The sequence below is a fragment of the Ursus maritimus genome, unplaced genomic scaffold (genome assembly GCF_017311325.1).
Source record: "Ursus maritimus isolate PB19 unplaced genomic scaffold, ASM1731132v1 scaffold_21, whole genome shotgun sequence".
NCBI lineage: Eukaryota > Metazoa > Chordata > Mammalia > Carnivora > Ursidae > Ursus > Ursus maritimus.
Genome location: NW_024424564.1, coordinates 6,803,485 through 6,829,112, shown reverse-complemented (window position 1 = coordinate 6,829,112; position 25,628 = coordinate 6,803,485). Strand labels below are relative to the sequence as shown.

Here is a 25,628-nt window from a genome sequence, read left to right as displayed (position 1 = left end):
TATTTATTTGCGTATTACTATGATTCAGGCAACCTACCGGGTTTTGAATCTCTCCTTCCTCGAAACTATCATAGTGTTTTATTGATAGGACTTTTTACTTTGTATTATATAATTTTATCAATTTTTTAAACATATATTTGAAGAGAGCCTACTAGTTAGGCACTAGAAGTACGTTAGTGATTTGATTCCTGCCCTCACAGAACTTACACCCTGGTGTTTACAGTTATTTACTTCCTTATTCTTCTTTCCTGTGGGAGAGGAAGCTCCCTGAAGACAGGGGTACCTGGGACTTCCTAGTATTATTTTATACCTCTTTCCTAGCTACACAAATTGTCCAAAGCCTCTTAACACAAAAGTGCCTGTGAACAGCAGCAAAAAAGTTAGTACTAATAATCCATTATTTGCATAAAGCCTATATTTTACAATACATTTTCACATTTGCTATCCAATTTAATGCAGATAACAATACTGTGGAGTAGGCAGGGCATGTAATGTCACCCCTATTTAATGGAATAGGAAAAGAGAACTGGGTAAGTAACGACCCTACGTTAGTTGGCGGAGGGGTGGAGCTGGGACTAAAACTTATTTTCTGTTTAAGTCGGGTTGTCTTTCCTGGATTTCAAAGTACTTTATCAAGTACAATATTTTTTTGAAAAGATTTTAAGTAATCTCTATACCCAGTGTGGGGCTCGAACCCACAATCCCAAGCTCAAAAGCTTTGTGTTCCACCGACTGAGCCGCTAGGCGCCCACTTTATAATAAAGTACAACTTTGAAGACATTCAATAAAGATACATTTGAGAAAAATATTTCTTTTTAAACTTTTTATTTTTTTTAATTAAGTAGGCTCCATGCCCAACATGGGGCTTGAACTCATGACCTCAAGATCAAGTGATGCATGCTCTACCAACTGAGCTAGCCAGGCGACCCTGGGAAAAATATTTCAAAAAATATTTCAGAAACATTTTTGAAGTTTACTCTAATTTCATACTACTACGTTTGCTCTTAATTGCTCTTGAGATATTCATATAGCCTACTTGAAAAATCTCAGGCCTTTTTTTTTTTTAGGACTTCATTTCTGAAACAATAGCCAATTGATTCTCCTAATTCTCAAGTTTTTTGACCTTCTCCCACACATAAATGTAGCTAGCCCTCATGGATCTCTACTTGTTCTCTTCAATGGCAAACGCATCTGGTCTTGAAGTTAGGACCATCCCTTCTAGGAAGGTAGTATTTTCGCTTCATTTTTCAATTTTATGTGGGACATAAATTCTGTCTACCCCTGGATATCTTGTTGCTAATTTCCTAATTGAAGTCTTTATTATGTTTTATTAAAGTTTTATTTATTTATTTATTTGACGGGGGGGGGGAAGCGCACAAGCAGGGGGAACAGCAGTCAGAGGCAGAGAGAGAAGCAGGCTCCCTGCTGAGCAAGAAGCCCAAAGTGGGACTCGATCCCAGGACCCTGGGATCATGACCTGAGCCGAAGGCAGACACTCAACCAACTGAGCCACCCAGGCGCCCCAAGTCTTTATTATTTCTAACTTGGACCATGATAATACTTTCCTAATTCAGTTTCTCATTCCAATTCCTCTTAAACCAGGCATTCTGAAACTTGAAATGACTTATGACCCATTCTTAAAAGTAAATATTGACATTTACTAGCATTTATTCTCTGGTCCTTACAAAATTGTGTGCATAAATGATTTTCCATTCATGCCTCAAACCAAACAGTTACAAAGTTTAATATGTTTATGCAAATTATAAACTGTAATGGTGAACTGTCCCATTAATGGTCTCCTGACTGGCAATACCTTCTACTCTTTTCTAGCACATATAGATCCATATAAGGGTTATGATTAAAAACAAAACAACAAAACTTCTGCCATCGTTTACTGAGGATCTGGACTGTTTCAGAAAGTTAGGTCTACTGATTCTCCAGGCTGATCCGTATAAGGTTCACATCAACTATCAAGCAGAGGGCTTTAGCAACTTCAGGCTAGTTTTGGGGCCTTAGAGAAAAAAAAGAAAAGGAAAGAATGTGAAAGGAACTACTCTCAATGTATTATTAATCTTTAATCTTTGTCAAATCCCAAAGGGGGCAAGTCATTTTCAGGCTAGAAGAAGACACAGGCATTACTCCCGAGAGGCTTAATTTTAATTCAAGATCCTCTTGTTTCCACCTCTCAGTTCTAAAGTGGGTTCCTCTACCTCTTAAAGGTAGTTCAAACTTTTATTTAAAAAGAATTGGGCAGGGAGGCGGGGATGCCTAGGTGGCTCAGTTGGTTAAGTGTCTGCCTTCGGCTCAGGTCATGATCCCAGGGCCTTGGGATCAAGTCCCACATCAGGCTCCTTGCTCACCGGAAAACCTGCTTCTTCCTCCCCCTCTGCCGCTCCCCCTGCTTGCGGTGTCTTTTTCTGACAAATAAATAAATTTTAAAAAATCTTAAAAAAAAAACAACAACGGGGGAAGAGGTATTTGTTTGTTTGTTTAGTGGTTAATTTTAACTCGTTGATTTTTTTAAAAAGTTTTAAATTTCACTTAGTTAATATATAGTGTAGTGTTAGCTTCAGGTGTACAATACAGCGATTCAATACTTCCACAGAACAGGTATTGATACACCAATTTCACAGCAGCATTACTGCGATAGCCAAGAGGCAGAAATAACCCAAATGTTCACTGATGGATGAGTGGAGAAACAAATGTGGTATATATACACAAGGAACCGTTCCTCAGCCTTAAAAAAGAAATGAAATTCTCACACAACCTGGATGAATCCTGAAAACAACCTAAGTGAAATAAGCCAGACACAGAAGACAAATACTGTATGATTCCACTTACACAAGGTATCTAGAGTAGTCAGGTTCATAGAGACAGAAAATAGCACGGTGGTTGTCAGGGGCTCAGGGAGTTACTGCTTTCTGCGGATAGAGCTTCAGTCTGGGAGGATGAAAAAGTTCTGGAGGTGGACGGTGGTGATGGCTGCACAACAGTGGGAATGTATTTAATGCCACTGACTCGTACACTCAGTGATGGATAAGATGGTAAGTTTTATGTTCCGTGTATTTTGCCACAATTTGAAAAAAAAATATTGGAGGAGGGCACCATGAGATGCAAATGAAAGATTTCAGGAGAGGAAGGCAACTGGAATGTAAAAAAGGGATGCCAAAAAGACTAGCTGAAATTATGGGAGGCAGGCATCCATTCTCTGCAACTACAGTAAACATAAATCAAAGCAGAACGGAATTGCGAGCATTCCTGAAGTCGCAGCAAATCTGTCTGTCCCAGAGGCCTCCGAGCATGATGGTTGTGAGCAGGACTCAGATATTACCTGGCTGGTTGCTCAACAGGCCGGCCGCGTACGTCCTACAGGAGCCTTACTCCGGTACAAATGACTCATTTACTCTCCCGAGTCCACTTAGCAGGTCAAAATTTATGGTTGCTTTGGACACTCTGATTAATGTGCATTCGCAGTTGGCTCTGAGTGTGGCAATTCAGTCTTTCCCAATTTTATGCTGCATGAAAAGATGGATCTTTTCTTCCCCTCAGAGAAGTTGTCAGTAAGGAAAACCAGTATTTCATTTGAATTTCTTTTAAGCTGCCCTTTGTTTCCACAGTTCAGGATCTCATGTAATTAGGTAAAAGTGGCATTCATCCAAACTTGATCACGTGCTCAAAGCTCCCCATGCTTACTTATGTTCTTTTCCTAGCACGGGAAAGTTCCCACGTCAGCATCCCAACCTCACAGCATGGGGCTTTGACAGCTCCGCGGAAATGTGTGTGAAAAATTCATCACAAAACACAAGTTACTTCAGAAAAATGGCAAAAAACTCAAAAGGCCATTCCTCTGAAAATATCAGTTCTTCTGTGGCAGTACTGGCAAAAGTATTTGTCAGAAAACAAATAATAAATCATAAGATGCAAATTTATCCTCAAATATGACAGCAGGGAAGGAAATGAATGGCCACATTTAGAAATGGTTGATTTAAGAGCGGGCACACAAGTATTTCTGAGCTCCATAGATCAAGGGGCAGTATTCAAGGTGAGTTTACCAGCCCCATGCCATTTTTAGGTTCATTGTTAGGTTCTATGAATGTCAAGGTATGAATCAACCGTGTGTGTGTGACAGTGTATGTGTGTGAATGAAAGGGAAAGAGGAAAACAGAAGTTCTAGCACATTTAGATGACTCTTAGCCTAGCCTTGATGGGAGAGTTACCAGCTGCTCTTCTAGGTAAGAAATGAAACGCTTGCAAATCTTTCTAATTATCATTAATAGATTAAGTTCTGTGAATTAAACCATTATGTTCTTTCCTAGTTAAATAGCAACACTGTAGAAATAAATACATAAATAATGTTTCTCCTCCTGCTGAATTATTGAGGTTAGTAAAGGAACAGTCTTAGCTTAGGAAGCTTTACTTATTCGGTTCAGATACTCAGTCTGTTCCATATTTTTAAGGGTAAAAGGAATCCCTAGCATAATGCATCAAACAGAAATTTAGAATTCAGACAGAAACCATCACGTATGCAATAAGGCTGAAAGAATTTTTAGCCACAAAAACATACATTGGAGAACCAGGAAGAGAATCTGAAAGCTTTTTTTTTTTTCCTTCCATGAAACAATTAGAAATGGGCAAATAGATTTATGTACTAAAAGGCTCATTATAATATTTTAACTGCAAAATCACTGGAAACAACCTAAATTTCTAAAACTATGGGGTTTGTTAAATGAAATAAAAGCCATTATATGGTGACTAAAGTCTGTATTTTGAAAAATACTGATACAGGGAATTGTTAATAACATCACTAAATTCAAAAAATGGCTTATAGGGGTGCCTGGGTGGCTCAGAGGGTGAAATGTCTGACTCTTGATCTCAGCTCAGGTCTTGATCTCAAGGTTGTGAATTCAAACCCCATGCTGGGCTCCACACCGGGCATGGAGTCTACTTAAAAAAAAAAAAAGGGGGCGCCTGGGTGGCACAGCGGTTAAGCGTCTGCCTTCGGCTCAGGGCGTGATCCCGGCATTATGGGATCGAGCCCCACATCAGGCTCTTCCGCTATGAGCCTGCTTCTTCCTCTCCCGCTCCCCCCGCTTGTGTTCCCTCTCTCGCTGGCTGTCTCTATCTCTGTCGAATAAATAAATAAAATCTTAAAAAAAAAAGGCTTATAAAGAACAAATAGGACATGATACAATTTCTAATGAGATGTGTTGAGATATAATTCATATATCATATAATTCACACATATAAAGTATATAGTTTTTTGGCTTTAAAGTATATTCACAGTTGATCAATCATTACCTCAATCCGTTTTAGAGCATTTTTATCACCTCAAAAAGAAATCTCACATCCATTAGCAGTCACTTGGTATGATACCCCTTTTATAAGAAGTATATGGTTGTGGTATATCCATTCAGTGGGGACAATTATTTGGCAATAAAATAAAGTGCTGATACATGCTACAACATGGGTGAACCGTGAAAACATGCTAAGTAAATGAAGCCAGTCACCAAAGACCACATTTTGTATGATTCCGTTTATATATGAAATGGCCAGAATAGGTACGTTCATAGAAAATAGATTAGTGGTTGCCTAGTTCTGGAGAAGGAATGAGTAAATAGTGTATGTTTCCTAATCGGGTTTTTGTTTTTTTTTGAGCCATAAATATGTTCCAATATTGATTGTGGTGATGGCTGCATCATCCTGTGAATGTACTAAAAACCACTGAGTTGTACATCTTAATGAATGGATTGTATGGCACAAGAATTGTATCTCAATAAACTGCTTTATTTTTAAGATTTATTTATTTATTTCAGAGAGAGAGAGAAAACAAGCATGAGTCGGGGGAGGAGCAGAGGGAGAGAATCTTCAAGCAGACTCCCTGCTGAGTGTGGAGCCCAACTGGGGCTCGATCTCATGACCCATGAGATCATGACCGGAGCCAAAACCAAGAGTTGGGTGCTTAACTGACTAAGCCAGCCAGGTGCCTCACAATAAGCTGCTTTAAAAAGTACACAGGTATAGGGGCGCCTGGGTGGCTCAGTGGTTGAGCATCCAACTCTTGGTTTCAACTCAGGTCATGATCTCAGGGTTATGAGATTGAGCCTGGCAATGGGCTCTGCGCTGGGTGTGGAGCCTGCTCAAGATTCTCTCTCTCCTCCCTCAGCCCCTCCTCCCCTCTCTTTCCCACTAAAAAAAAAGTACATGGGTATAAAAAAACTTAAAAGTACATAGGTATGTGTATAGGAAAAATCTGGGAACATACTAAAAAGGTTTATATTATCTTTGGTTTGTTTTACTATATTATTTTCTAATTTTTCTACAGTGATCACATACTAATTGCATAATAAACAATGATTTTAAAAATGTACTGACTGGCTATTTGATGATTTTAAGGAATTACTGTTATTTTTTATGGTATGTTAATGGTATTATGGCTACGTCATACAAAAAAGAAAAGAATCCTCATCTCCCAGAGAGTCATACATATAGAGGAAGTGGTACAACATCAAGAAGATGATGGAAAGGATAGAGGTGGGATAATTTTGTTCAAGAAATGAAAATTGTTAAAGTTAGGTGACTGTTATATACTGGGGTTCATTAAAATTTTCTGTATCTTTTTACAGATGTTTGAAATTATATATAATAAGAGAGTCAAAAAGGTTGATGATGAACAGAATGGACAGTACAGTTCCACTTTGCTTTTAAAAAAAGTTGTGTGTGCACATGAATACAGAAAGAGCAGAAGGAGATGCAACAAGATGTGTCCACACCATTGATTGTCTTTGAGTAGCGGCATTAGGGAGGGTAGCATTTTGTTCTATGTGCTTTTGTGTATTTTTCAAGTATTCTACAAGACGACACGTTGCTATCATGACAGGTGAAAGACCCTCCTAAAAAGTTTCCTGGTGCTCAAGCAGTCCCCTAGAGAGTAACACACAAGGTAACGTGAAGCGCAAATGTGCCACCTGGGCTCACTGCCCTGAGGCAGCCAGGAAAGACCACGAATCACCTGGGTAGCTCATCTAGGGCCAGTCGTTGGACTTCTGCCTAGGGAATCTCAAAGCCACGGTTTACAGCCATTCTAGAAGGTGCCCAGAATGTGTGGGCCTAATCTGGAGCATTTACAAAGCCATGCACGAAGTGGATGGTTTTAAAAAAATAAAAACAACCCTTGGGTGAGACACTGAGACACTAACAAGTTTGTCACTTCAAATTTAGATTGCACTGGAGTCCACCAGGTGTTTATCCAGATAATTTTTTTTTTTTTTGAGAATGCGTGCATGCACGTGCAAGCTAATACCAATTTTCTTTTGTACATATATTTGTAAGCTTCCAAAGAATGTAATATTTTGGGACATGAAAATGGCACAATAACAGCTCATCACTTAAAAAAAATCTGGGGCGCCTTGGTGGCACAGCGGTTAAGCGTCTGCCTTCAGCTCAGGGCATGATCCTGGCGTTGTGGGATCGAGCCCCACATCAGGCTCCTCCACTATGAGCCTGCTTCTTCCTCTCCCACTCCCCCTGCTTGTGTTCCATCTCTCGCTGGCTGTCTCTATCTCTGTCGAATAAATAAATAAAATCTTTAAAAAAAAAAAAAATCTTTCCCCAAATGCTCCAAAAGTAAGTAAGCAAAAAGTAGTAGGTAACCAGAGACCTATGTAAACTCTTTTTTTTTTTTTAAAGATTTCTTAATTTTAGAGAGAGGTAGAGAAGCAGACTCCTCGCAGAGCCCATGGTGGGGCTTGATCCCAAGACTTAAGATCATGACTTGAGCTGAAATCAAGAATTGGAAGCTTAACCTTAACCCACTGAGTCATCCAGGAGCCGTAGAGACCTATGTAAATGCTTAAAAAAGATGGAAAGGGAAGATTTTTCTATACAAAGTAAATATCACATGAAATTTTCTTAATAGGGAAAAATCAATCCAGTGATGGCAATGCTAAGAGAAGATGACACAGATAAAAACAATCAACCTGCACGAGAGCCCCCTCTCTCCACTAGAGTTTTTAAATCTTCGTGCTTGTATTACATACTAACTTCGATTGCATTTATTTGTAAATATCTTTGTTCTCTTACTATTTTTTTTAAACCTTTTGAATGCAAAAATCAAGCCTTTGAGTCCTTAGAAAGCTTTGTATATGGTAGGCAATGTTTCAAATTATCAAAAATTGTAATATTGATGAGAGGACGTAATGATGAATGACATATTATAACATTCTCAAAGAATTTAATGAAAATCCAGAAAAAATACGGTACATCACGGTCACACTGGCATGAGGAGATGCTTGCCTAGAGATAAATCAATAATAGCTAGAAATCCCTTTCTTTTTAAGAGATTAGATGTTGGAAGAAAAGGGGTTGTTATATGCAGCATCACTCATTATGTGTTCTTGAAAACATCCTATCCTGCAAAATGCACTAAAAATAACAGGACTTATGGGGGAAAAGTAGAGTTGGGACAGACAACTCAACCCTTATCGACTTTGTAACTACAGCACTAACAAAAACATTGACAATACTACTTAAATTACTAGCACAGTTAAATTTCTACTGACTAGTATCCTTAGCAGCCTTGAATCCTGGGACTCTTCCTTCTTTGAGATGTAGGTCTTGGGGGGTATTCATCGCCGATAGAGACTATTTTCATAAAAATTAACCCGAGGATTATTAAGCCATTGTTTTTCATTAATCCACTTTTTTAATACAGTGGGGTTGTCTTTGCAACTTCTTCATTTGCACTGGTAGCATTTCATGTAAGGCACTGTTTGCATGAAAAGAAAGATCTTTCTATAGATCTTCCATTTTTTCCCCTACGGTCTTCATATTTCACTAAGCCTGACTCTTCCATTGTGAGACAGCTTGACTTTGTTACGAAACATTTCATGTGCTGGGAAAAATCATGGTGGAAGCATCACAACTTCTGGGTTAGACTAGCCTCATTTCTAAATGCATGTGAGGTAATGAGGTCAAAGAACAGACAGGCTGCTACATGGCTAAGCCAGGTGCTGGCATATGTGACCTCACATTATAGCGGGAGTAGTTGTAACAGCCGTAATGATGATAGCTAGCAACATTTATTGAGGTTTACTATGTGTCAGGCATGATGCTAAATATTTTGTATGAATTATCTCATTCATTCTTCACATAGGCTATATGAAATAAATAACAGATATTCAGTAAGATTAAGTATTAATCTCTGCCCAAGGTGACAAAGCTGTTAAGGGGTGAAGTACAATTTGGATCTTGATCTTTCTGACTCTATGGTTCAGATTTTAATAACCACAATGGAATAATATTTCTCATTCAGTGAAAATGTGAAGTGGTTCTACAATACTATCTGACAAGGTGGTCCAATGCTCTTTATCCTACTTGTACACGTGAACATAAATGCTGATATGATGTATGTACCAAGAAAACCACTAAGCATTGTAGAGTGCTTATTATTTTTCCAGATTTAAGCTTTCTGGCTAGGATGTAAGGAAAATCTCTGGACAAGCCCAAAGGAGAATTCCAGAAGCATGACACCTCCTTTTCAGTTCTTTCCAGCTGGGTCACAGGCCTGCTGTGATGACTCAGGCTATGTAAGGGTCTTGGAATGGACGCATAAGCACACCTCTGAATCCCACACAAGACATCAGGCTGTGTGGGGTGGGGGTGGAGGGAATTATGACTGGGGAACTCACACCCAACGAGAGCCAGGATTTGTAGGCATGAATGCCAACAAAAGAATTTTGGCGAAATGTTGGTGACCTTTAACAACTATGAATTCTGTACTTACTAATGTACTTGGAATTAAGTATGCCAAGTATTAGGGCTACAAAACTGAATAATCTACTAAGACCTCACAGGCCTGTGGAGTTACCTGTAGGCATTTCATTGAATATACTCTTTGTCAGACACTCTTCTTGGCACTTTACAGGTATTAACTCATTTAATTCTCACAGCCCTATGATATATATAGTCTGTAATAATCCTTTTTTTATAGCTGATGAAACTCACATGCAGAGAGGTTAAGAAACTTTCCTAAGTCACATAGCTGGTGAGCAATTTGGACTTAGGCTATTTGAGTCCAAAGCCTGCATTCTTAGCTTCTTCCCTGAATTCTCTCTTCAACAGAGGAAGAAGGGGTTAAAAACTGCAATGTGGGGCATTAAGAAAAATTATAGACCTCCGTACATAGTGGAATGTTAGTAGAGGAGAGAGTGACTAATTCTGCTAGGGGTGGTAGGAGGAGGGATGGCATGCTGGGAGGAGTGCCAGGTCAGCAAAGCCTTCACAGCAGATGTCAAACAGCTATCAGGGACAGCAGACCAAACAGCGTGGGCAAAGGCATGGGGGTGGGCGATGGCCTGGCATCGCCCTGGCATGCTTGCTGTTTGCTACTGTTCATATATGAAGTAAACAGGGGAAGGGTGGCAGGAGACGAGTGTGCACAGAACCAGGAAGCAATCCAACAGAGGAAGAATTCGATTCTATGAATTGGTCATACCCAGGAGTTTGTGTTCAGGTGAGAAATATTGCAGTAGGTTTTAAAAGGGGGGTGGTGGGAGTGATATAACCAAATTTGCCCTGTCGGATCTAGCTGCAGTGTGAAGGATGGAATGATGTGGAGGATGGGGGTGGTGGGAAGAGATGGCAAAACATAGAATTAGGGGCTGACTCCACCAAGAGACTGTTAGCAACAGCCCTGGGAGAAGCTAAGGTGCTGGCGATGACAATGGGCAAGGAGGCATGATCTGGGAGATTTTTTGAGGTCAGTAGGACTTGGGTTGGGGGGTGAACTGGTTGGGGAAGTGGGGTGAGAAGGTTTCTTCATTAGGGGCAAGCTTGATCCTTATTCTTATTTGCCTCACTGTGTGATGTGAGTCTGCTCTAGACTCTTGCCTGGGAACTGGGGCTTAAAAAGGCAATGCATTTTTAGATGTATGAACTCCATGTGGTTAATAACCTCGTTCCTGGTATTATGAATTTCACCTTCTTTCCTGTAGTCTCAAACGCTTCCCTGAATAAAACAGCAATGCTTTATCTGCTGATGATTATCAGTTTCATGATATGTCACACATAGTCCCAGAACAACTCTGCCTATTCGCTGGGGATGCCCACTGACAGATAATTACCACCTGGTGTCCCTGCACTGTACTAATGATCACTGATCTCATTTTACCTTAGCTCTGGAAGTAACAGTCAAAGATGGGAAAATTACACCACTCCTAAGGTTGGTGGAGAAAACCAAGAACCAAAAGCCAAAAAGAAGTTACATTCCATGCTTACAACTTCCTCTTCCCCTTAGCTGGTTGGCACCTGCCTTTCTGCTGTATTCCATCCACTAAATGGGAAGCTCTTGGGCTCTATGGAGCCTGTGATGTTCAGGAGCAAAACCCATTCAGCTGAGGGCGAGGCCACAGCTGGGAGGATGACTCATGTTGGATCCAGAAAGAAAACAAATGGTCTCAAAAATTTGGTGGCAATGGGGTAATAGGGGGAGGATATGTGGAGAGGGGTCACTGCCTTTTCCAGGAAATTGGTTAGTGAAACAATTCTGGTGGGAAAAGACTTAAAAAAAAATCCACTTACTGATACAAGAAATCAGATCATTAAATCTTTCCTTAGGAAAGAGGGGGTTTTCCAGCCCACGGAAATAGAGCTTCAGAACGCCAGCAACTGAGTTAATATCATGGTTACTCTGGTCATCAGCCAAAGGGTTTTCACCTACAAAAAAAAATATTAGTTACATGCCTCAGTGCTTCTCTTTTTTTCTCTGAACAAAAATATGTTTCTATACTCACACACGTTTCTATATTTACATGTATCTTTTAATTATACCTTATGAAAGATTATATAGTACTAGAATTAAAATAATTGGTTTAGATATCCCAACCCATGATTAACTGAAAATAGTTGGCTAAAATAGAGCTTTTTAAAAATCTTATGCTACCAAATAATCCCTTATCAGTTACCCAAATCTTAAAATAAAATATTGTGGGACTTAAAAGTTAAAATCTAATCTTAGCTTGACATGAATTCAAATACTACATTCTGCATTTTGTATCCCACTGGAAAAAAGATACAATATAGACATGATATCAGAAGTATTATAGGATGCACCTACTTGTGAATACCTACCATTACATACATAGTTCTAAAGTGGCACAGTGGCATTCATGGCACATGGGAGAGCTACATTCAGCAGCGGGAGATTTGGAAATCAGACAGAGGGATCTGAAAATGTACCCTTAATTGTACACCAAGGGATTTGTATAAAAAGTAAAAACTTGAAAATATATCACAAATATGAAATTATATTATCCTTTATGGTAAGCAGTTTTAAAACGTACATAATTGACATGGCTATTCCACCCTCCTGAGAATTAAACTGAGATAAAATCCTTAAGAAATTCAAGATAATATGCAGCGTTAAATCAAACTCCATTTTTTATTCACAGGTCTGTTCTAAAGTTCACAAAAATTGTATATTTTAACTTTTTTTTGACTCTCGGGCAGTTTATTTTCAGGAACCCATGATTCCTTTTTCCTCAGTTTTCTCTGACAAATCACTGAACACAAAATTCACACACACACACACAAATATATATATATATTTTTTTTTTTGCTCACTGACAGAAAACCTCACTCAAAGAGATCACAAACAAATACCAGGTGAATTTCTAATGAAAAATAATAAAGCATTTTGCCTGTGGTGACTGGCACAGGAAACTGATGCTTTATACATTTCAACTGATGCTGACTATGGCTCCTATAAGAGACTTGGACCACTTTGCTGCTGAGAGGGGAGGCTGCTCTGCTTTACACATCATATCAGTCAGAGAACTTGGAACAGGAAAAACAATGTGGCTCCAAGTTTACCTCTTCCACCAAGGTTTCAAATGTTCAAGGGCTCCCTGCCAAGGGAAAAGGGACAGAGAGAGAGAAAGAGAGAGAGAGAGAGAGAGAGAGAGAGAGAGAAGGTTGCCCTGTCTTCATGCCATGATGCCCCTCATTCTGTATGTTTGGCTTAATTTCCAAGCAGAGGAAGAAAGGTACAGATGTATCCAGGAGTAGACATGATGGAAATCATTACAATTGAGGCAAACTAATAACTAAGAGCCATCCCTACGGAATTACGAATTTTCGCTGATCGTACCTAATCACTACCCCAACCTAAAATCCTACAGATGATGAAACTGAGGCCAAAATAGGAGATGAGTAACTTGACCAAAGTCAAATGGTTAGTAACTGGAACAGTGATTTGATTCTGGGTCTGCCTGACACTAAAGTGTATGGTTTTGCTAATTATAATGTGCGAAGTAACAGTTCAGTAGTATTTATTTGATACCCAATGATGAACAAGAGTAAGGCACCAGGGAAGGAGTCTGGGAATGGTAATAAGAGGAAGGAAAGCGACCCCAACATGCAGTTGGGATGAGTCACCTCCAACACCTGCTAGGTAGGCTCAGGGTTATTTTGCCACTCTTCCAGAACCTTCTATGGGTTCTTATGCCACCTTTGACACACATGCTGAGAAGGATCAATGCCAGTCCTAAACCAGGATACAAAATCCACATGCCTTCCTATACTTGATGACAAAGACTTACGATTCTGGCTTCATTTCTTACCTTTTCTAAATACATTCCTACCTCAACATCTAAAATGAAGTGAATGCAAAGAGAAAGATTTTGAAGATCTACAGAACGAGTATGCCACTTCACTCTGGAGCAGCTGATGGCTTTTTAACATGGTGTACTTATGGGTACAGAACATGCAATTACCTCTCTCAAATGAATTTTTAATATCATTGACTTCCACCTGGGAACCAGAGACTCTGAAAATCCCCTGATGCTGAAGACCTAAAGAGAACAGAAGATGAAGAGGATGAAAAACCCCATCGCAACTAGTAGGTCTCCCTTCTCCCAATAATCAAATGTTAAATGAAAAGACACATTTACTGAAATACTCCTAGTGATTTTTTTTTTTTTTTAAGTAAGAATTTCAGGGGCACCTGGCTGGCTTAGTCGGTGGAGCATGTGACTCTTGGTCTCAGGGTTGTGAGTTCAAGCCCCACGTTGGGTGTAGAGATTTCTTAAATAAATAAATAAATCTTAAAAAAAACCCACCCCAAAACAAAATAAGAATTCCATAGTTTATGGCTTACCATAGAGATTGATGAACCGAATGCAGCTTTCCACAATGAGAGGGATAATCTGTCCTGAGTCCTGGGTGAAGAGATGGAAACCAGTTAATCACAGAAGAGAGGCACAAATCACACATAATAATAAAGTTCACAGTTTAACCCTAATTAAAGAGTGCTTTTTACTCTTTTAGAGGATCATTTCCAAATACTCCCCCCTCTAAAATATTCTACTAAGGCCAAAAGTAAAATTATATGTAACCGAAGGTATATTTCAGCTCTGGAGCAAACCACATTAAATACATTTAACACAATCCTGTTTCAATCTCCTCTGTTGTGCCTAGAGATGTCAAAGCTAATTCATCCCCTTACTTATATTTAGGCTCATGTATCAAAGTAAATACAGGAATCACTCACTTTTTTAAGAGTTATTTATACAAGTAATTAATCTAACGGACCTAAAAAGAACTCTGTGTCTTCTAACCATAGCATCTTAGGACTGACTGGCCATACTGGTCACTACACACAGCCTTTCAGACATCCCGGGACCCTCTCTGCGACACCCTGACAGTACACCATCTGGATGACAACAGTTATCAAAAAGCTTACATGCTTCCAGATGCAGGGTAGGAGGACTGCCTTCGAGATGATTACAATGTGTTATATATTTATTTGGTTTGCATCAGAACTTATCCTTATAGATTTTTCATCATTATTTTTACATGTTTTAAGGATTATGAAAAAATGGCACAAATGCACATCCCGTTTGATCTTATTTTCTGAGGAAGGGACAGTTTTTTGGCCTCTTTCCCCATATCATGTAATAGAGTCAGTGCACTCTACTGAACAAATGTGAATTCTGGAAATGTTTTAAAACACATATAGGATGACAGATGAGATGAAGGAGCGGCTGAGGTCACGGTTAAATATGTATCAATGCCATGCACTCCATGTAGTTAAAGAAGGTTACTGACTATGGAGCTATTTTTCATGTACTTTTAAAGACTCTGTTCTTTCAGGAATTAGATCTGTACAGGAAACATGGAGGTTCAAAATGATTAGCAGACATCAGGTACTAATTCATGAGGAATTTTATTCTGAAACACAAGAAGAATTCGGTTGTCTTAATGTATGAGAACAATTCAGAATCCACTAACCTTTCCAATTAAGCAACAGGGGAAGGACTGGGAATAATGAAGCTGAGCCATTTAAACTCTTTACTATTCCTAGAATGGCTAATACACTTCTTGAGGAATAGTTTTATTTTAGGTTTTAAGACTATCTAATCAGTGTGTAAATCAGTTAATGCTTCAATCACTTCTAGAGACTGTATTAAGTTTCTCTAATTAGTTAATTTGTTTTAGGATGTACACTTTATTAATTTCTTAAGAATAAAAACTCTTTAGCGTAGACTAGTTGGCTCAAGAATAGCTATATAATTACATCAACAATTACTGAGTATGTGAGGGGATTTTTCTCTAAGATACAAGCGTGTTTTAGGGGAAGTAACCCTTACATGCCTGATTCACTTAACACTGTAACCTAAAAGAACAACAAATACTTAAATGTAAGTGATAAAAGGAGAAATTAGTTTGCACCTCTGCTGAACTGAGTATTAAAACAAAAAGAAAGAAAAAAAATGTTATTAAAAGAAAAATGTTTGCACTATGTCTTAAGTTTTCCATTATTTAAAAAATATTTTCGTCTTTACATTTACTCAGGTAATTGCTAATCTTTTGCTTATCATCAGTATTTTATTCAGATACAATGAATTTTGTGGTCAAAAAGTAATAAGTGTGTGTGTGTTTTAATTTAATTTCATGGATGCCAGATGCTTTGGTAGAAGATAGTTTACAAAACGTGAAACAGTGGGCTGTGCTCCACCCACCATTCAAACAAATCCCTTTGTGCCTCAGTTTCCCCATGGGAAAAAAACAGTTTGCTCTTGCTGTCTCACAGTGATATTATGGGGACCTCCGGGGATGGAGCACCTTTCAGAAGGGCAGAGATCTCTGTCCTTTTACTGCTGTGACCAAAGATTCTTTAATATGCCATCTGGGACGTGGAAGAGTTCACCTAAGTGAATTTCCAAGGATAACTGGTTTACTCCCTCTTTAGTATCTAAAGTCGGCTTCCGTTAACTGTTCTTAAGGAAAAATCTTTTAAAAATATAGTACGAGTTGTCCTCTCATCTCAGGCAGTCATTCTTGTACTGTGCTATCAAATATAACAGAATCATACGCTTGTTTCTTTGAGCTTTTCTCTGCTCTTTCTCTGCCAGACCATCAGCTGCACATCTCATGCTTTCATCTTATCTTCATCTTCTCTTCTCTCCAGCTAATTTGCCCCTGCTTGTAAGCCCTGGGCTGGGAAGCCAGCTAATCAAATTTGACAATAATTTTATATTGAATTAGAGCCAATAAGGCTCTTTGGAGGCTTATGGCAGTGGGTTTGTGACTGCGATTTAGGTCGTCCGGTGGCTTTTCACTTAATGCCAAGGTTAGGGCTTGTTTTTAAGGCTGCCAGTGGTTCTCAATCTCTCTGTGTACGTATGTATGTACGCATGTATGCGTCTACCTGTCCGTGTGTACATGCCACACGCATACACACACGTTTTAACCGTCAGTGCACATATTTGATAAAAGATCTGTCTTTAAAGAAACTAAGACATCCGTAACATATTATTAAGGGAGGTTACTAATGATGTGGTTTCCTACATAAATTTAGTCTTCAGAAACACTGGAGTCCGTGACATAGGATGCTAGCCACAAAAGAGAAAGCTCTTCTCTTTCTTGTATAATTTACCTGTGGGTCCGTAATCCAGTATTAATGTGCATTTGGTATTTAACACTGACTTGCCTTAACCAAAGCCCTTGACTCAAATTCGGTAAACTGCCAAATACGTAATGTAAAAACTGAGGATTTATCTACTTTTACTAGAGAAGACAATTCCTCTTAAATCAGTGTTTGAGTTCTATAATTCCTTTCTATAGGAAATAGGTAGAAATCTATAAATAGTAAAGCCTCTTTTTAAACCTAATTTTCATCTGCAAACATTTTTCTTTCAAAGACCTTAAAAATCTAATTAAAGCCAAGCATGATTATGATTTGAAAATGATACCAAGAGCAAAAGAGGCTGTGCCCTCGCCTCCCTGCAGCACTATACCTGATGTCTCGCGTGTGAGTTCCTTCGTCCTCGGCTAGAAGCATTATCAGAAATACAGGATGAAAAAGAAGACAGAGTAAACACAGCAGAGATACAAGATACAGACCGCAGGGGCTTACAATTCATCCAATATAATGAATTCCTCAAGTCACGGGAAATCCAAACTTGCTGTGTTTCAGAGCTACCCTAACAATGTACTTTACAAATATATTTTGGGCCATCTAATTTGCACGAGTAAAAACACAATATTTTATCAGGTAGCTCTTTTCCTTTTTGCACAAATCATGGCTTTTTTTTTTTTTTAAGAAAGCAAGAGGACTTTCTCTTTTGCCAGCATAATACCCACATTTATTTCCTCTTCTGAAGGCACTCAAACCAAATATTCTTTCCTCTCTGACTTCAGGAAATATTATATTGATTTTCTGGGAAAGCAAAGAGCCCCAGGACAGACTTGGACATAATGACCTGCCTCCTTTGATGAGAGGCTGAGACCATTATAGTAAGAAGCGTGGAGATCAGCCACCCAGATGGCTGGTGCCAGTACCTTGACGAATGTTTCCAAATCCCCATTAAACAACTTAGCATTATACTGTGAGCGGGGTCTGGACTTCCTGTGTTTCTGGGGCTTAGGGGGAACATTTGGAGGCCTAAGGGAAGGGAATATAATTACTGAGCATGGCAGAAATCAAACAATAAATGAAACACCCATAGGTCACATCAAAATCACAAAACAGAACTCCTATGTGCCCTCTCCACCCCCACCCATGGGGGAAAAGGGCCCTTCCCCTTTCCCATTTATTTACTTCTACTTATGTGCTCAAAAACAATACACACTATTCATTCAGACGACCCCTTTTTTGTACATTGTATATGACATTTGTTTGCTAGTTTGTTTAAAACTGGAATTGTGAGCTATCTGGCCAAGTGTTACAAACTCGGCTGGCTTATGAGTCACACGGAAGACACAATGAGTCATAAAAATCAGGCCTCTCGATAAATCCCAATATGAGAAATTAAATATCATATTTTAGTTACAACATAATTCGTCAATGCAAGTAATGTCACATCTGTTCAGTATCCCTCAGATATTAATGGGGTTTTAGTTTATGAAAAAGTAACTATTAATGGGGTCACAAGTGAAAAATGAGTTCGGTTTCAATGTTTTCTCAGGGAGGGGGTAGACACAGGCTCATATGAATGATTATTTCTTTATAACAAACTATCTCATCACTTAAATATTTGCAGAGCATTAGGATGCATCCCTTACTCTGCTCTGACTGTCCATCTCCTGTTTGTTTGCTTTGGTGGCTGAGCCAGGCTCTCTAACACACACGTAACCAGCGCCCCATGCACTCCATTCAGACCCTGCGTCATCTTGCTCTGTCGTGGAGAGAGGGGGCCTCTTCTGTCCTCTTCCTTTCAAGCACAGAGGGCCAGAAGTATCTGACTCAGCTTCTCCCACTGTGCTGAATGGAACACAGGGAAGAAGAGTCCCAGGAGTGCTCTCCAGACATTTTAACTCCTTCTTCAATGTACATCACACTTGGAAATTAGGTAAAGCCCTTCATTATGCTGCAAACTGTCTAGGAAGAATTACTTTTTCAGTTTATCAATGTTCAGAAAGGCCAGGTCAGAAACAAAATCCCAAGAATATGAGGAAGCCTGACTAGATTCGTTAAATATTACCATATTCTTAAGCTATCAAGAGAGGTAGGGGAGCAAAGGTGACAGCCTTCCATAGCCCAATTCTCACACTCAACCAGCAGGTGGGCTCATAGGATCAACAGGGTGTATAGTGAGCAGCACCTGAAGCCCCATGTGCTTAAGAGGTTAAGAGGAGTTTTTGCAAATGTCTAGAAGTGAATATGGAAACTTCTACCAGGCAGTATATCATCATGTCCTACCACTGCTGAAGTTTCTGAAATCTCTTTTATATACTGAATTCGGGGCTATTCACAGAGGAAAGGATCTGGTAGGCATAAAAACCCAAACAACTACCCACCAAGGAGTTTAATCTTATCCACTCTTTTCATTGTTTTACAAGTGTTTTCAAAGATTTGTAAAATGAATTTATTTATTTATTTTAGGGGGTGGAGGGGAGGGGCAAAGGGAGAGGGAAAGAGAGACTCAAGCGGACTCTACACTCAGCACAGAACCCAACACTGGGCTCGATCTCACCACCCTGAGATCACCGCCCAGGTGCCCTGCATGATTTTACAAGTGTTTTAAAATGTAGATTTTATTTTTATTCAGCTATGGTGAGACCAACAGATCAGAAGCAAAGGCCACTGAAAAGATAGTTTGTTGTTACCCGCCCTGCCCAAGAGGAGGAGGCAGGCTACCATGGGGAAGCACCAGGGTCGGTCAGGAGGCAGGAGTGCCGGCAATGCTGTGGTTTCCACAGGAAGGAATGGGCGAGGGAGGGTAAGCAGGTTTAGGACTGGCCAGGTTGAATAAGTTTGGAGGGCTCTGGGGAATAGGGATTGTTCCTACTGGTCTGGTACTTGGCTTTGTGGTGATCAGGACGGGGGAGAGTGACCCTGAACGTGAAAGCCCAATAAAGGATGCTAAAGGATGTGGCTGAGGGTGTGGGTCTGGACTGGTTGGTTTGTATACAAAAGGCATACTTGTGAGCATGACCTTTACTATTTCTATGAACTGGCTAACCTTGGGAGTGGCAGTCCCTCCAAGGTCAGCAAGACCCCAAGATCTCAAAGCATCCAATAGAGAAACCAGAAAACGTGGTTATTACAAGGTCCAGCAGAGCTGCACACTTGGGGACATCTGGAGCCGCCGACAAAGTTAAGGGGATAAGAACACAGGCCTATTTTGTTTGGTCACCAATTCGTGGGACAAGCAAATCTTGTAGCTGAAGCCAAAGCCCCCTAGTAGGACTAGATCATTGTTCCCGCGTGACCGAAGAAGCAGCGTAGCTCCTGGTTGGGGTAATGAAGACACGTTTTTTGAGTTGTCTACCGGAGGCCTGCAAGTTGCCTCTCCTGATGATTCTAAAGTATCAGGCGAATGTGATGACACTACCGTTGGGAGAGAAAGCTGACGGGAAACAAAGTGCCCGAGCGCTTATCAAAGTACTTTTGGCGGCAGAGGCGGCTTATCAGGCCCCTGATGACTCTGGCTTTACTACGTACACATCTGGGGAACAGAATCAGGGCCGTGCAATCCAACACTTGAATGGCATGTGGCGTTCAGGTTTGGTGACTGCCATACGACTTGCAGGGAATCTGGCCTCCTGGGTAGGATGTGGACGAGAGGAAGTATGAGTCAGGTCCACGTGCATAGCTAGTCTGTTTGGCAGTGACAGTTCTCATTGCAAATCAATATATTTGCATTCCTTCTTTTAAAAAAACTTTTTTGAAGTGCTTTACGTTAATTATAATATAGGGACAAAGGTAAAACAGTTGATAGCACAAAGAGATAATATATATGAAAAAAGCTCCATAAACTGCATATTACTACGCAGAAGTAATACTCTTCTTTGTCACTGACACAGGGAGGAAAGAAACCTCAGTATTTCCGTGAGGTTTAGACAAGTCACTAGTTGTATCTTTCTAGCTGGTTCACCAAGAGAGGCTTCCTTTTGAATAAATTGCCCAGCAGAAACATTATAGAGCCTTGAAAATCGACTTGCCCATTACTGCAAGACACACACACACACACACACACACACACACACCCACCCACCCCAGTGTTCTAAATGCCTTTCACCTCAAAGAGAACTCAGCTTTAAGAGGGCAAAGTCTAGCTATGTCAGTTAGAATAATTTCTGGCTGTTACAAAATGCTGGCACAAAAAAATAGAAGTTGCAAACTTTCCCCAACCCAAATCAGAATCGGCTTGCAAAAAGGCTTTTCTTTCTCAGCAATAGCTTCAAAATCCCTTTTGAAAGAAAAAAAGGAAAAAAAAAAAAAAGAAAGAAAGAAGTGCGATATGGCTGTAATATTAAAAGTTAAATCTTTAAAGTGAACCCAAAAGGGGTAAGAAGATAAAATCCGGAGTATTCAGTATAGTTCAAAGTTTTAAATGACATAAGGGAAAGTAGGAGCAGAAAGTAACTGATTGTGCTATTTGCTAACACAGTAGTTATGCACGTAAAGTTGCTTGTTAATTAAATGATCAAATCAGACTATTTTTAGAAACCGTTAAGTGTTTTGGATTAGACAAACCAAGCCCATTCGATTTAGGTCTTTCTTAAGCAGTCTACTCATTAAAGAGCTTCAAATTACACTGGGAAGCCCTCAGATCTGCCAGAGCAAATCTGGTTTTTTGAGAACCCCAAACATTTCATTTTACTATTGTTTGTAGAGTCAAAATGATCTTCCATGTTCATTAACAAAATTCATTCATTTTTGCAGCAGTGAATGGTTGCTCATTGTTAAGGAAAAAAAAAGAGACACAGAGTTATGATAAAATATTTTCCTACCTTGTAGTCATATATTCAGCTCTATGACCTGCAGAAAAAAAAAAGAAAATAAGTAAACGGAATGGAATCAGTGGAATGCATTTGGTAATCTTTTTTTTGTATCACCTGTCCCTTACTTTAAGATGCTGAGTTTATAATAACTTACACATTTTATGGTGGAAAGCAAGAGGACAGCATAGCATGATAGACAAATAATTCAAAATAAGCATTTCGTAAAACTTATACCTAAAATTTAATAAATCCTATACATCAGAGAAACATGTTTCACTTGGCAATTTGAGGCAGGGATATTTATTTGTTATTCAGAAAACATGAAAAGCTCCTTGATCTTAACTGTAAGGTTAACAAAGAAATACAGATAAAACACATCCAAGGTTCGAATGTTAATGGTTTCCTCTGTCTTGATGGGTACTTGGGTTAGAACGTGGTCAAATTAGGGCGGGAAAACTCAATTTCCTTTGTATTAAATTGGTGTTCTTTCTATAATACACAATCAGGTGAGAAGTGGTATTTTATAATCAGAAATGACACTGGCAGATATTAAGTACAAGGACATTAAATTATGCTACATTCTACCACCTGTAAGCTAGTAGCCTTTCAGAGTTCCCTGTCATTTAAAACATGAGTTTCTTATATATTCAGGCTTCTTGACTTGTTTTTAACATTGGCTCCGTATTTTCATAGTGTTCCTACAATCTGTGCTAATTCCAGGTGTGAATGTGTCTGTGGGTGCTGTCTGCTCTTTCTCACATTTTGGGTGGAGCTGTGGAAGGGGTGTGGAAGAGGGAACCATTCTACCGGTTTGTTTGCAAAATGATGATGTGCTCCTGAAACAGCCTGAAGTTATAGCTCGCCTAGAAGGGTCATGTTGCAGCACAAACAGGTACGAGTCAGCCCATCCTATCATAACGCGGTGATTCAGATTTGCGCGGCAAGGCCAGTATAACATTTGTAGAGAAAGCTGGCTTGTTGGAAATGGTGAATGAACCCTCCCAGGCAGGCAACAGAGTCTTTTACTCTATTATCTGCTTTTGAAGAACAAGTAACAAAGGATTTGATCAATGTTCTATTTGTTAAAGGGGGAGGGGATGACAGTTAATATCAGAGAATACCTTCCTCAACCCAGACTCAGGCCACTGTAGGTCTACAAGAATCAGTTCTGGGCCATGACTCGGAGTGGGGGTGGGAGGAAAGAAGAAAAATCTGTTTTCTCCCCACTACTCAGTTCTATCTATCCTTTAACTCTAACTCCCTTCCTTCTTTTGGCCTTTTGGTATCTTGCCAGACAAGAAAAAGGAGAAGGTGGATAGAGAAATCCAGAATAACTTCTAGCTGTTCTCAAGTGGGGGGGATGGTCTACCAGAAAGGTGTCTTTGGGGATATCCTTCAGCAGGACAGAGACAAGACAGGGCTGGAGATGAAGATTTGAGAGTCAACACCATTTAGGTTGTTTTGGGGCCATGGACCAAGCTGAGATCACGCAGGGTGAGTCAGGAGAATGAGCAAAAAAGGTGGAGGGCAGAGAAACTCGCAGGCCTGTGCTGTACTGTATTCTGTCATGTTGCCTACTTGATCATCATAGAAGTACGACATAAAATATATTACTAACAACAATAAAAACAGCAATGATGTCCAATACTTATTAGACACTGTTCTAAGCACTTTCTATACATTAACTCACAATTTTCACAAAACCTTATGAAGCAGGTACTGTTACTTCTATTTTGTGGAAAAGACCGAGCATATAGGAGGCAAGTGACTTGCTCAAGGTCACACTGTTTGTATGTGAGGCATCTGGCCCTAGGGTCCAGGTTTTTTTTCCCCCCATACATATACAAGTCTTTTTTATTTTTTTAAATTTAAATTCAAGTTAGTTAACATATGGTGTAATATTGGGTTCAGGAGTAAAATTTAGTGATTCATCACTTACAATTAACACCCAGTGCTCACCCCAACAAGCGTCCTCCTTAATGCCCATCACCCATTTAGCCAATACCCCGTCCACCTCCCCTCCAGCAACCCTCAGTCTGTTCTCTATAGTTAAGAGTCTCCTACGGTTTGCTTCCCTCTCTGTTTTTATCTTATTTTATTTTTCCTTCCCTTCCCCTATGTTCATCTGCTTTGTTTCTTAAATTCCACATGAGTGAAATTGTATGATATTTGTCTCTCTGACTGACTTATTTTGCTTAGCATAATACCCTCTAGGTCCATCCATGTTGCTGCAAATGGAAGGTTTTCATTCTTTTTGATGGCGGAGTAATATTCCATGGCATATATAAATCATATCTTCTTTATCCATTCATCGGTTGATGGGCATTTGGGGTCTTTCCCAATAAAATAGTTGGGCTATTTCCCAATAAATAATTGGGCTCTTTCCCAATAAAATAATTTGGCTATTCTTGATAATGCTGCTATATACTGGGATGCATAGGCCCCTTCGAATCAACATTTTTGTATTCTTTGGATAAATACCTAAGAGTACAATTGCTAGGTCATTGGGTAGTTCTATTTTTAACTTTTTGAGGAACCTCCATACTGCTTTCCAGAGTGGCTGCACCAGTTTGCATTCCCACCAACAGTGCAAAAGGGTTCCCCCTTTCTCTGCATCCTCGACAACATCTATTTCCTGAGTTGTTAATTTTAGCCATTCTGACAGGTGTGACGTTACATCCCATTGTGGTTTTGATTTGTATTTCCCTGATGAAGAGTGATGTTAACATTTTTTCACATGTCTCTTCGCCATTTGTATGTCTTTGGAGAAATGTCTGTTCATGTCTTCTGCCCATATTTTAATTGGATTATTTATTTTTGGGGTGTTGATTTTGATGAGTTCTTTATAGATTCTGGATACCAGCCCTTTATCTGATACATCATTTGCAAATATCTTCTCCTTTTCCTTAGGTTGCTTTTTAGTGTTGTTGATTGTTTCCTTCACTGTGCAGAAGCTTTTTATCCTGATGAAGTCGCAACAATTCATTTTTGCTTTTGTTTCCCTTACCTCTGGAGACATGTCTAGCAAGAAGTTGCTGCGGTCGTGGTCAAAGAGGTTGCTGCCTGTGGTGTTCTTTAGGATTTTGATGGTCTCCTGTCTTACATCTAGGTCTTTTATCCACTTCAAATTTATTTTTGTGTACGGTGGAAGAAAGTGGTCCAGTTTCATTCTTCTGCATGCCCCAACATGATTTGTTGAAGAGACTGCCATTTTTTGATTGGATATTCCTTCCTGCTTTGTCAAAGATTAGTTGGCCCTATAGTTGTGGGTCCATTTCTGGGTTCTCTATTCTGTTCCATTGATCTATGTGTCTGTTTCTGTGCCAGTACCATAGTGTCTTGATGATTACAGCTTTGTAATACAGCCTGAAGTCTGGGATTGTGCTGTCTCCTGCTTTGCTTTTCTTTTTCAACATTACTTTCGCTACTTGGGGTCTTTTATGCTTCCATACAAATTTTAGGATTGTTTGTTCTAGTTCTGGGAAAAATGTTGGTGCTAGTTTGATCAGATTTGTTTTAATTCTAGGCCTGAGCTCCCAAATAATATATCGTAAAAATATAAATCTTATTCCCCAGCAAACACTTTGAAAGATCCTAAAAGAAAGGTAGGAATTATGGCTTACGCTTCTGTCTCCCCCATGTGACTAAAGTCAAATACAAAATACTAAAAATGAGCTAAGTTACATAACACATGTTAAGATTATATAACACATATTAAGTTAAAATTTCAAAGTCTTGGGGTGCTTGGTTGGCTTTGTCAGTAGAGTATGTCACTCTTGATCTCGGGGTTGTAAGTTTGAGCCCCATGCTGGGTGTAGAGATTACTTAAAAATAAACTCTTTAAAAAACAAAATAAAATAGAATAGAATAAAATAAAAATTTAAAGTATCTAAAAAATTCAA

General features: G+C 39.4%; 1 protein-coding gene across 1 annotated transcript in view; it reads right to left on the bottom strand.

Annotated features, from left to right (window-relative positions):
- SRGAP1 (SLIT-ROBO Rho GTPase activating protein 1) overlaps window positions 1-25,628 on the bottom strand; it is a 259,904-nt gene that overhangs the window by 27,247 nt on the left and 207,029 nt on the right. The window contains exons 11-15 of the mRNA XM_008684244.2: window positions 21,736-21,763; window positions 17,839-17,941; window positions 14,153-14,213; window positions 13,770-13,847; window positions 11,578-11,712 (exon numbers count right to left, since the gene is read on the bottom strand). Of these exons, the coding sequence (XP_008682466.1) occupies window positions 11,578-11,712; window positions 13,770-13,847; window positions 14,153-14,213; window positions 17,839-17,941; window positions 21,736-21,763 (405 nt within the window). The remainder of the gene's footprint in view (window positions 1-11,577; window positions 11,713-13,769; window positions 13,848-14,152; window positions 14,214-17,838; window positions 17,942-21,735; window positions 21,764-25,628) is intronic.